Consider the following 13,035-nt stretch of genomic DNA (forward strand, 5'->3'; position numbering starts at 1 on the left):
CCTCGCAAGACGAAAAACTCGTAAGACGAAAGAGTTTTTTGTTTTTTTTAGTTGCTTCGCAAGACGAATTTCCCTATGGGCTTGCTTTGCAAGACGAAAACGTCTTGCGCCTTTTTCTTAAAACTGTCAATGCATTCCTATGGGAAACTGTCAATGCATTTCCTATGGGAAACCATGCTTCGCAAGACGAAAAATTCACAAGACGAAAAAACTCGCAGAACGAATTAATTTCGCCTTGCGAGGCACCACTGTAGATTACTGCAACACATACATGGGGCTGCCCCTGAAACTTCATCTGGTGCAGAATTCAGTGGCCGGGTAGCTCACCGGGGCAAAACAGTTTGAGCATATTAAACTGATCCTGGCCTGACTCCACTGGCTGCCAATCAGTTTCTGGGCCCAATTCAAAGTGCTGGTTTTGACCTATAAAGCCTTAAATGCCTCAAGGGCCTGCAATACCTAAAGGGCTGCCTTTATCCATATGAACCTACCTGGACCCTGAGATCATCTTCTAAGGCCCTTCTTCGCATGCCTCCTCCGCAAAGTCCAGGGGGCAGCAACATGAGAACGGGCCTTTTCTGCAGTGGCTCCGCACTTTTGGAACGCTCTCCCCAGGAAGGCTCACCTAGCACCTTCATTACATCTCTTTAGGCGCAAGGCTAAAATATTTCTCTATAACCAGGCCTTTCGCTAATGAACAATTCTGTGACCTTTTAAATGTGTTTGTGGGAGGCTGGGTCATTGGTTTGTTTCTGTTTTTGTCTTATTAGGTATTTTGAGTTCTCATTTTGCATTTTAATCTTGTGAACCACTCTGTGATCTTTGGATGAAGGGTGATATACAGATATAATAATAATAATAATAATAATAATAATAATAATAATAATTGTTATTCTGACCTACACACACACACACACACATTCATACATCCCTGCATCACATTAAACTGAGGCAGTTTCAACATGAAGAGCGCAACCTCTGTGACACGTCACAGATTTACATCCTTTTAATTCTACTGATTCCATGTCCAATTATTGTGGTGGGGTTCTAGTGAGAAGCTGAAGTCTCTCAGAGGCAGGCAGCAAACAGCTTCAGGGACTTCAAAGAAAAGGCAAACATAACCCATTCAACCAGGATAGATTGTTCAAAACTGCTTTCTTTCTTTCTTTGGGCAGCTGCTCTTTGAAGTCCCTGCCCTCCCTTCCCATTTCCCCAATGTGACCAAGAGAGGATATAAGGCATCCTTGCTCTGACTCTCCCCCCATGCACTTTATTGGGTACCATTACACAACAGTGTGTCTATATCCAGATATCATTGAGCACAAACAACCCACCTTCCTTTTTGTCCATGAAGTTTTGTCCTATGCAGACGAGCACAAAGCTCTTGCAATTCTGACCTCTCTGGGACAAAGGTATTGACAAGGAGAGAAACTTTACCTGTGTGGTGGGACACTGAAACTCCAACAGCACCAAAGGGCTGGCACATTTCACGATGTTGAAGTAGAACAAGAAAGGTTTATTCCTGGAAACAGAGAAAGGACCATAAGAACATCCAAGCCAGCATATGTTTCTATCAGTAGATAGGTCCCAAAAGTTCAGCAAATCTTAAAGCGTTAAAATTGAGATGTGGAAAATATGGAAACAACGAGGAGAGGCAGGATTGAGATTTGGAGATATGCTTCAAGGTCCAGACTATGGGAAGCCCCGAAAAATTAATAATTATAATTTGGATGATAATTTGGTCTTTTTTATTTTAGTTTTTTATTTTAATTGGATTATGATTTGATATGTTAATTGGATGTTTGATGTTTTTATTGAAAAACTAATAAAAAGGATTTAACCCAAAGTTCAGCAAGTCTGACATACTGTGGAGTGCAGAGTATCGCTTTCCTATATTGCTAGAATATGGCCTTCCTGTATTCCCTTCCTGTGTTGCCTTCCTGTTAAATTCAATTGCTAGAATATAGGAATTCAATTGCTAGAATATAGGAATTCAATTGCTAGAATATAGGAAAGCGATACTCTGCAGTGGAGATCTAGAAGATGAAGGAGATCGCTCATGCCAGCAGACTCTCCTGAACCTACTTCTGAACAGGCTAGAATTCTCTACGCAGACCAGCCAGCACTGCTTGGGGATCACAGACAAAGCGATGTGCCAAGGGTTACCAGCCTTAGCTATCACCAGTTCTTAAAATGAAAGTTGCCACAGCTCAGGCCTATCTGGAAGTGACACCACCTAACCCATGCTGCTTGGAAGACTCAATGTGGTTGCCTACTGGGAGGAGAATGCAGTCTGCAAATGCCAAAATACACCCTTGTCTTATGTAATTGCCCCTGAAATTTCATACACAACTGGGGGGGGGGAGGAGCCACTTCTCCTTATTCTATCCTCTCACGCTGCTCTGGCTTCCTCTCCCTCACTGAATTCAATACCACCTCCTTGGAGAGGGTGACAAGGAGAGTCAGAGGAAAGGCCCACCAGATTTCCTGTACAGCAGGGGTGAGGAACACCTTTGGGCCAGAAGGCTGGAATCAACCATGGCCGATCCTCCATGGGTTACTTTGATGGGCAAGTGGGGTTGCCCACCTGCTAATCACCTCAGGCGTGTTATATGACATGAGGTGTTTCAAGCCATGACTGCAAAGGAAGAATCAGGAGCTTGCTCTTGAAAGGGCCCATATCTGATGTCAGATGTGGCTAACCCAAAACACTCTTGTGAACCAAAGCAAGAGAACAGTTGGGCCTAATTAGGCCCGTGGGTCAGAATGATCCCACCACTGCTGTAGAGGCATAGATTTTCATTCCTGGTTTCACTTGGCCTAGAATATAGTGGTACCTCGGGTTAAGTACTTAATTCGTTCTGGAGGTTTGTTCTTATCCTGAAACTGTTCTTAACCTGAGGCACCACTTTAGCTAATGGGGCCTCCTGCTGCCGCTGCGCCGCCACCACACAATTTCTGTTCTCATCCTGAAGCAAAGTTCTTAACCTGAGGTACTATTTCTGGGTTAGGGGAGTCTGTAATCTGAAGCGTTTGTAACCCGAGGTACAACTGTACCACTATTTGGGGTTTCCTGACATTCATCTGGCATGTGACACAACTGGCCCCAACTGACTGTGGCAACTCAGGAGAACATTCCAAGGGGGACTTTAGATGCCTCAGAAAATTCCAGAATTCCACATTAAGGGGGAAAACGAGTTGCCTCATGAATAAGACAAACAGGCCTTGCAAGAAACGAAGCTTTCCCTTTTCTACCCAGAAGGGATGACATGGAAAGGCAATCCGGAAAGGGAAGGTGCATGTGCAAAATTCTCTCTTAATACAAAGTGCCTCATTGGCTATACTCATGCAGATAACAAAGGATTTTTCTAAGACACCTACTCGTTGGGGGTTCCGGCCTGGCCACAGAACTGCCCACGGCTATCTGTGGGGTAGATCACCTTCCGGGGGTCTCCTTGTGTCCATGCTGAAAAGACAAAAATCCAGAGCTTGACAACGTGCTCCCCTCCACATTGTGCAACATCACCCAGTTTCCCCAGCAACTGCTTTGGACTATGATTATATCTCTGTTATTCACATGTACATTTCATCCTTCAGCTTATGAGCTATGTTAACCTACGAAAGAAGATATTTTGCTCAAGGCTGTGCAGTGACTTGGTATTTGAATCCAAGTCCAAGTCTCTACCCACTGTGTTACACTGCCTCTCTGTCAAGAGTCTCCCAAATCTGCATGCAGCCACTCACAATATTAAAGGGGTTCCACATATCACCCCATGTGACTCTGCCCTGGGTGAGAAATGGCAACGTATGGCCAACTAAGACACCACTCAGCACAGGCACCATCACCACATTGTTCTACATGAGCAACCCCTCCAAAAAGAGACAGAGGAAGGAGGCAATAAGATATTATCAGGGCAATTTCATGGCTTACCATGAATTCAGTCCCACAGCTCATGTAGATTCCTAAGAACCATAGTTTGTTGTTGTTATTTTATTTGCTTTAAAAAAGAGAATGTTTCATTGGTAGTTCAGTTGATAGAGAACGAGACTCTTAATCTCAGGGATGTGGGTTTGAGCCCCACACTGGGCAAAATATTCTTGCATTAAAGGAGGTTGGACTAGATCAGCGGTTCTCAACTTGTGGGTCCCCAGATGTTGTTGGACTACAACTCCCATCATCCCTGAGCTCTGGCCTTGCTAGCTAGGGATGATGGTAGTTGTAGTCCAACAACATCTGGGGACCCACAGGTTGAGAACCGCTGGACTAGATGATCCTCATGTTCCCTCCAGCTCTACAATTCTATGATTCATGGCTATGAAGATGTGCATTCCACACACTTAAAAAAGAGTTTGCTTAAACACCTTGTTTTCATAATGGTGCACCTTCTTGCCATATGTCCTCTTTTTCCAAGACACTTCTACTTTTTCATGGGTATGTAAAATGAGAGTCATCATAGTAATCCATAGTTAAACAAAGAAGTCGACAAATGTGTCCTCTTTTTTTGCTCTTCAAAATATGGCAACCCTACATCTACTTGCCCAGTCACCAGCAACACTCAGCTGTTGGCTAGAGCCAGAGAAAGGGAGATGGAGAGTTCTACAATACATACCCACGACTCCCACAGCGATGTAGCCCACAATGGCAACCAGAAGCAAGATGCAGCAGATGATATCGGTGCAACCCCTGAAGGAGAAAGCAAAAGGATTGAGAGTGATACAACCGTCATGCTCTGCTTGTGTTCTGTTCCCCACAGTCTGGTGGCTCTGATGCCTTGATCCCCTCTCCCCACAGCAGATTCGCAACTTCAGTATTTTATTTCTATTTTTATAAGCCCTGAATCGAACCAATCTCGCCAATAGAGGCGAAGGCAGTTAAGAGAAAAAATACTCAGGGACCTTGGACAACGTATAAAGTACTCCTAAAGGAGGATAATAACCAACTGAAATTAAAAAGCTTCGGGGAAATAAGAGAGTGTATTGTTGATTGGTTTCAATACCACCAATTATTTGAGACATTCAAAATTGATAAACAAAGGGGTTTTTCCACTGAGACTTCCAGATTTGAATCGGATTTGGTGAATTCCAGAATTAAAAGACTTTCTAAAGTATACTGACTCCTCCTTGACTGGGAAGGCAAGAAGGAGGAGGTTACTGGAAGTGAAAAATGTATTTATGTATTATAAGATTTGGGGCATGAGCAAGTGCCCAGCGATACTGATCCTCAATGCTAGCCCTGGTATATACTTTCAAATCGTAAAAAGACACAAGCAGCATTTGAATAGTTTTCGAAAGCACACCTGAAGCATGGGGGATGGGCAAAATGAAGTAACTCCATATCTGAAGTGGAAACAAGTAGTGCCTTTCAACTGCAGTACAAAGGCAGGAAGAGAAGCTCACCTTGTGGGGGAGTGAAAGGTGCCTGCTGCTGTTTTTAGCGATATTTGTATACGCTTTTTGCTGCTACTTTCTGCTACGGGTTCTTAAAACAAGGTGTGTGTGTGCGTGTGTAAAAACTCAGTCCTCCTAGTCCTTTAAGTCAAAAGAAACCAACACAGAAAAAGCAAACAAAGTAAATCTAGATAGGTGAACAAACAGCTTCACTGGGTTTAAGTCAGAGTCTATTTTTGAAGGATATCTTGCAATCCCTTAGTTTCCATCAGGGCAGTTCTGCCACAAGAGAGAAGGGCTAGTATATTATGACACAAAGCTGTGTTTCCGTTCCACCACTGGGGCATTTCTTTGCCTCTGGATGAAAATGTGTGTTTGAAGCCTTTGCTCAAGTCACCTGTGACTCTCTCCTGACAAGGCTGCTGGGGCCTGGATTGTGCTTGTATGGCTTGATCTGAGGGAGGAGGTCGGAGGGCAGATGGCCCTGCCTCTTGGGCAAAGGGACTAGACCTCTTGACCTTTGATCATTCTAGCACTTCAATTCCATAACTGATGAAAGGCTCCTCCATCATATTCCCAGGCAGAACAGAAATCTCTCATTTTTAAAACAACATCCATCAACATGAGACAATAAAGCTGAATAATGATTATAAACTGAGCAACTTAAGGTGGCGTATCACATGTAGGTCCATGAAAGTAAAGTTAAAAGGTAAATATTTGATTAATTTATAAACACCATTTGACATTTTGGCAAAACATTAATTCGACGGGTGTTTTACTCAAGACAGACTTGACTCCCATGAAGAACATCCTGACTCCCATGAAGCAAGGTCCAAGAAAGTACACAGGTAGAATGGCCTCCCTTTGCCACCTCCACACACCAAGACACAAAAGCTTGCCAGATCCCATGCAGCAGCTATGCACAGAATCATTTCATTTTGGTATTTTGAGTCTTAGGGTTGCAGGAATTGCATATACAGCAGCATGCCGCTCTTACTTTCCAAAATGCGGGTGGGGGTGATGGCAATTCAGAACAAGAGACAGCGTCCCCTGGCAGTGTTCCCTTCCACACACGCTTTGCAAAACACCATCGCACACCTTCACCAACAGGTTGCTCTTACCTGTCATATATGGGGCCTTTGAAAGTTGGGTCATATTTTTGGGGTGTCCCTAGGGGGGGGGAAAGAGAAAGAATATATGTATTAAGTTAAGCAATTACAGAAAGCAGGAACAGGATAATTGGGAAATATATTTATTTTAAGTACATCCATCTTCTGGAATGTTCTGAGGTGCAGTGGCGTAGTGTGGGGGGTGCGGGGGGGCTGGCCGCACCGGGCGCAACATCTGGGGGTTAGGGTTAGGGGGCGCAAATCCACGTTTAGGGGGGGCAAATCCATGGGTTAGGGGGCGCAAATTACTTGCCTTGCCCCGGGTGCTGACAACCCATGCTACGCCACTGCTGAGGTGGAAGCCCCACTAAAATGAACAGGACCCTGCCTTCTAAGCAGTGTGTGAGAGGACGAGGGGTATTACAACATTATTTCAGGAACCTGGACAGCACTGAGGTTTTGCAAATGTGATAACCATCTTTTCAGTGAGCTGGACCACCACTTCCTCTCGTGGCACCTCAACCTTTTAACAGCTGTGCAAATTTAAAGGAACCAAAGACCTGGATAAGAGAAGTCAAGTCTTCTGCATTATTCTAGGACAGATACCAGACAGTAAGGAAGGCAGGGCTTCTGAACCTGGAATATTTCTGTAATAAGACATGGAAATTGTGGCAGGTGGAGATCATAGTATCTTAGTACATCAGAGGTGAAACAAGCTGCTGCCAACATTCCTCCTTCTGCAGAATAAAAATTTGTACACAGTCCACCAACCACCAATTTCCACAGACTCACTGATGGGCTAAACTTCTCCCATCTACTGTCCCTTGCCTCCAGGAACAACTTAGCCCCAGTCTCTCATCTGCGAAGTTTGCTCATCCACCACCTTCAGAGCTTACACTTTGTCCAAAAACACCGTTGTATATTTCTCCCCTTGATTTCATTGTTTTATCTTTTTGTAAACCGCTTTGAGGTTTTTCACAATCAGGTGGTGTAATGCATTTTATGAAATAAATCAATAATAAACAAATAAGAGCCTTCCCATACAAACCCCAGCCCATGTCCATGCAATTAGATTTGTCAGTCTAAGCCATGGGTAGGCAAACTAAGGCCTGGGGGCCGGATCCGGCCCAACTGCCTTCTAAATCTGGCCCGCGGACAGTCTGGGAATCAGCGTGTTTTTACATGAGTAGAATGTGTCCTTTTATTTAAAATGCATCTCTGGGTTATTTGTGGGGCATAGGAATTCGTTCACCCCCCCCAAAAAAAAATAGTCTGCCCCCCCAAGGTCTGAGGGAGAATGGACTGGCCCCCTGCTGAAAAAGTTTGTTGACCCCTGGTCTAAGCTCTCTCATTTCTCTCACCTCCGTTGTCTTGAGACCCTCAGCAGTTGTTACAGTCCAGTCCCAAGCAGCCTGGAAGTCTAAGGCATACACCCTGCGCCCAGCTAGTCTATTGCACTGAGTCACCCTATAAGCTCCTCTCCCTCCCTCTTGGTTAACCGACAGGGAGGGTAAAAAGAGGGAGAGGAATCATCCCAGCAAAAAGCAAAGCAGTAGCTATGGGGATGCCCTGTCACTGCGCACAAGAAGCAGGAAGGGAAATGGGGGAACCTCCTCCTACACAGAAGAAGCAAAATTCTTTGCAAATTTGGAGAAGAGTAAGCCACTTAGGATACGCTCCTGCACGGATAGACAAAGGAGTAGGTGAAGCAGGGAGTCTGTGTTTCAAAGCTAATCAAGTGAATAATCCCAGGAATAGCTGCAGAACAGGTTCTCTGCTGGTGGTTCCAGGCTGTTACTGGAAATTTTCAGAGAGAGAAACACACACAGATATATCTCAACGAGGGATTCTCATCAGAACTACACTGTGTTTACCCAGGAATTGGTCTTCAATGGCTATCCTCCAGAACACATTTTCATTCATTTATTTAAATGTATAATCTGCCCTATCGTATGGGTTTGGGGGCAAGTGATAAATGAAGTAATGGTAGGAAGAGAAGGCCTCTCCTCATGTGCAGAGTTCCTCTTCCACACTGGAAAGCCAAACCCACAAGCCTTCACACATCATGGGTTAATAGCAAGCCCATCTTCTAGGCATGCCTTCTGGTGCAGACTGGAGCACCTCTCAATTTAGAAACTGGAGTGATCCCCACCTCCTTCACCCCAACTGAACTTTCCCAGCCCAGCAAACAGTCACTCCTTTCATCCACAGGCTGAAATGCCTCCCATTCAGCAAATAAGATTTCTCTGGTTAGACACCAGCCAATGAAGGAAAATACTTTTCTCTATACCAGCATAGACTCCCCAGCCGAAAAGCCCTGGAATCATTGCAAAACCTCAGATATTATTATCTGCTGTAAACTGCATCTGCACGACAGCCCTGAGGTTCCAGGAGAAACAGACAGGCTGGTGGTAAAGGCAACCTCTTTTTTTACTTTGCCCCACCTCCCAGATGCATTTTCAGTAGGCACAGGCCTCCTCTGTCATCACTACTATTGCCTCCCCTTTGCAAAGGCCCTGCTGCAAATAGAGATGGGAGTCTTGCCAGCCTAATTTTACACCCTCTAAAATGGCATCATGTCCCCCATCCACCCTGACTCAAAAGGGGGAAATTCTGAGTAAGCTGAAGTTCATTGTTCAAGATTCTTAAATCAGGTATTACTATAGAATGCAAATAAAATGCAGTATGGTTTTTCACAACACACATCCTTACAATTCTTTTCAAGTGGGGGTGGGGTGGGGTTGGATAGTCCTCAGATTTCAATTAAAAGCAACCCCTATAGACAACAGATATCATTTCTCGAAGCAGCCTTAACTCACCACTTTAGCTGGGCAACTGTGAACACTGCCCTTTGCTTAGAATGGGTTCCTTATATGTAATATTGGGCAAAATACAATACAGTGGTACCTCGGGTTAAGAACGTAATTCGTTCCGGAGGTCCGTACTTAACCTGAAACTGTTCTTAACCTGAAGCACCACTTCAGCCAACGGGGCCTCCCGCTATTGCCGCGCCGCCGGAGCACGATTTCTGTTCTCATCCTGAAGCAAAGTTCTTAACCTGAAGCACTATTTCTGGGTTAGCGGAGTCTGTAACCTGAAGCGTATGTAACCTGAAGCATATGTAACCCGAGGTACCACTGTACTAGCACCCCAGGAAAATGACTGGGGACTCCAGAGCTAGAGGTAAGGTCAGATATTCAACTGTTCTATTGATTTCTTTCAACAACTCTCTTGTTTCGTTCTGCCAGAGTATTCACTGCCAATGCAGTTCGAGCAAATGCATCCTCTCCATGCTGGAGGAAATTCTTGGTTCGGTTCCCATTATATGTGGCTTTGCATATACACCTCCTCCTGTCCTGGGTGGAAAACTCCATTTCCACAGGTCTCCAAGAAAACACAGGTTTCAGGGAGAGGTAGAAAGGGACACACAGTTCTCTACTTCAGCTTTGCATTCCAAAACGGCCATTCTATTTCAGGGGAGTTCTGGGGGCTTTGCAGAAAGGAAGTTGGGCACAGCCCTGAGAACTACAGCCACTAGTCATTCCTTCCACCCCAATTCAAGGTTTCATACAGAATACAAGTGTGGCACAAAATTAGCCTGGGGCTGATCTTGTTGTTTAGTCGTTCAGTTGTGTCCGACTCTTCGTGACCCCATGGACCAGAGCACGCCAGGCACTCCTGTCTTCCACTGCCACCCGCAGTTTGGTCAAACTCATGCTGGTAGCTTCGAGAACACTATCCAACCATCTCGTCCTCTGTCATCCCCTTCTCCTTGTGCCCTCCATCTTTCCCAACATCAGGGTCTTTTCCAGGGAATCTTCTCTTCTCATGAGGTGGCCAAAGTATTGGAGCCTCAGCTTCACGATCTGATCTTAGCACGAGCCACAAAGAAATTATGGACTGGCAGCACTCTCAGCCAGTGAAGGGAAGACTGGAGGATATCCAATTTTCCCTGTTAGGAAAGGCGGGTTGGGGACTGATGAGTGATCTACTCATTTAACTTCTGGTGGGATGATTGCCAAGGGTAATCAAATAGACTTGAGTTCCGAAGTACGTCCAGAAGAAAAAGCCACTTCCACTTCAGCATCTTTGCCCCCACATAGTAGCCATAATGTGGTAAAAGAAGTCCTGGAAGACTTACCGGTACTTGAAGTCTCCCCAGGTAGCCAATATTTATTTTATTTTATTATTTTATTTATTTAACAAAATTACTTTCCGACTACTCACAAGCAGAAAAACGGTTGACAAAAATTAAGGCAAAGTTAAAAATGGTTGGTTTTTATTAAGAAATCAAAATATAATTAAAACCAGCAGCTAAAATGAATTAAATTCACTTGCAACAATGTAGTCTGGATGAACAAATGAATTCAGCACAAGGGCTAGTATGGAAGTAATCCCATGGAAAATAACTTTATACTAAGGTGTTGGTGGTAAGATAAGGCTAAGATAAAGCACAACATCCTCGGCTATGTTGTGGAGAAGAGAGTACAAAATATTCTATTAGACATTTGGGGTGGGCAGGAGGTTATTCTGATGGACATCTAACACCATCAGCCAGGCTTAAAGACTGTGCTTTATCTTGGGGGACAAAGGCTCAAGAAAATGGTTCAGTGTTGGGGAAGAAACGCCCTTCAATATTTCTGATGCAGAACACTTTGTTTTCAGATGAGGCATGCATTTGCCGCAGAGGTATCAGAAGAGAGATTTCTCCAGTGTGTGAGAAAAGGCAGAATCTGCCTCTTTCAAGATATGCAAAAGTCACCTGCCAATTTTATAAGCATGGATATATATTTAAACCTGCTGCTCATTTCATCTGGGGCACTTTTTAAAGTTGTTTTAAATGTTCCGATTAATTAATCCGGCCAATGAATTGATTGCTGCAGTCCCAATTACCTCCTTGGGAGAAAAGGTGTTATATATAAAAGTAAACAACCAACAGCAATGACAGCACCACTGTCACTGTTTCTCCATGGGCAATTCCCAGAGAACATGTGAAGGGGGAGACTTTATTGCTACTATCAGGATACTTTGTTCCAGGGGGCCTATTGAAAAATGGTTGCCATTTAAGTGATGAATTGCCTCCCCACTCCAGTATTATTATTACAGTATTATTATTAGCCAGGAGTACACCAGCCAACAGCCAGAGGAGGGAGTTGGGATAAGCAAAGTGACTGTGTGTGTTTGTGTATATATAAAATAAAAAAAAATTCCTTCCAGTAGCATCTTAGAGACCAACTAAGTTTGTTATTGGTGTGAGCTTTTGTGTGCATGCACACTTCTTCAGATACGAAAGCTCATACCAGTAACAAACTTAGTTGATCTCTAAGGTGCTACTGGAAGGAATTTTTTTTATTTTGTTTCCACTAAGGCAGACCAACACGGCTACCTACCTGTGTATATATATATACATACATATGTATACATACAGTACACGGCCAACAGTTTGTAGTTCCTTAGCCTTGCAGGGACATCCCGGTTCCCTTCCCCATAGTTAACCTCTGCCTGCCCCCCCCCATCCCTTCTGCTGCGGGTGCGCAAAGAGAGAGAACAGCGGCGCGTGGTTTTGGAAGCATTCTTTCCGGAACTCGCAAGTTTCTCTGCTTAGACCGGGCGCGCGTTTTCGGCAGGGGAGGCGGCCGCTCGCCTACATTCCTCCCCGGCTACTGCGCTCCCCCGGACTGCCAGAAGGCGCCTGCGTTCCAGAGCAGCTTCGCAGCCCCGCTGGGGATGGCAATCCGGTTTAAGGTTACGCAGAACTGAGCGCCCGGTGGTGCGCCCCGCCGTAAGAGGCGCGCACCCACGGCCGGGAGGACGCGTGGATCAGCGGGAGTAGTATTTTTAGTAAGCCCGTTTCCTAACCTCCACTCCAGAGGCGCAGAAAGAAATTGCACCAGCAAGGACTTAAAATTGCCTGGAGGCGCATTGGGGGCGTCCCTAGCCCGGGAGGAGAGGAAGGGGCTCTACCCTTCTTCGCGCCCTCCCCACACCCACTGGAATTATTATTATTATTTATTCGGCAGCTGAACTAGTTCCCCTCCCCCCTGCCCCATTGATTGAACCGAAGCGTTTGGCGCCAGCCGCTTCTTTCTGCCCAGAATTTGGACTTGCTCGGTGGCCGGTCTTAGACGGGAGGGACGGCGGTGCGCGCTACAACCCGGGCTGCACAAACAGCATCTGGCGCAGCTCGCGCTTTGGGGCAGCTCGGGAAGACGCCGCCAAGGCCGAGCTGCCTTGCGCCCCAAGGCCCAGCCCCGCCTCGAGGGTTTGCAGCTTCCCGATGGTGGACGCCGAAGCCCCCATAGCGGGGCTGCGCGTGGCCACCTGCTGCCCGCACTCCCTCCCTCGTCGCAGGGCTCAGGGGTGGCAGCCCGGCGGCCTTACCATGCTTGCCATAGTAACTCTCCTCTTCCCTCGCCATCCCAGCCGAGTTCCCCTCCTGCTCGCTGGCTTGCTTTCCTTCTTTCTCTCCTTCTCTCACTCTCACACTCTCTCTCTCTTTCTCCTCCCTCCTTCCCCAGTCAGCTGATGATCAACCGCC

General features: G+C 45.7%; 1 protein-coding gene across 3 annotated transcripts in view; it reads right to left on the reverse strand.

Annotated features, from left to right (window-relative positions):
• SLC44A2 (solute carrier family 44 member 2 (CTL2 blood group)) overlaps window positions 1-13,035 on the reverse strand; it is a 60,216-nt gene that overhangs the window by 28,874 nt on the left and 18,307 nt on the right. Inside the window, exons 1-5 of one of the 3 annotated variants that reach the window (XR_014506290.1) lie at window positions 12,879-13,033; window positions 6,510-6,558; window positions 4,611-4,684; window positions 3,382-3,466; window positions 1,438-1,522 (exon numbers count right to left, since the gene is read on the reverse strand). Coding sequence is in view for 2 of the 3 variants with exons in the window: in XM_083419864.1 (XP_083275990.1) it covers window positions 1,438-1,522; window positions 3,382-3,466; window positions 4,611-4,684; window positions 6,510-6,558; window positions 12,879-12,915 (330 nt within the window). In the remaining variant the exon portion in view is untranslated. Of the gene's footprint in view, window positions 1-1,437; window positions 1,523-3,381; window positions 3,467-4,610; window positions 4,685-6,509; window positions 6,559-12,878; window positions 13,034-13,035 lie in introns of those variants that run through there. The other 2 variants (XM_083419864.1, XM_083419863.1) reach the window with 2 other exon arrangements.

This window comes from Podarcis tiliguerta (genome assembly GCF_965153285.1).
Source record: "Podarcis tiliguerta genome assembly, chromosome: 17".
NCBI classification, from domain to species: Eukaryota; Metazoa; Chordata; class Lepidosauria; order Squamata; family Lacertidae; genus Podarcis; species Podarcis tiliguerta.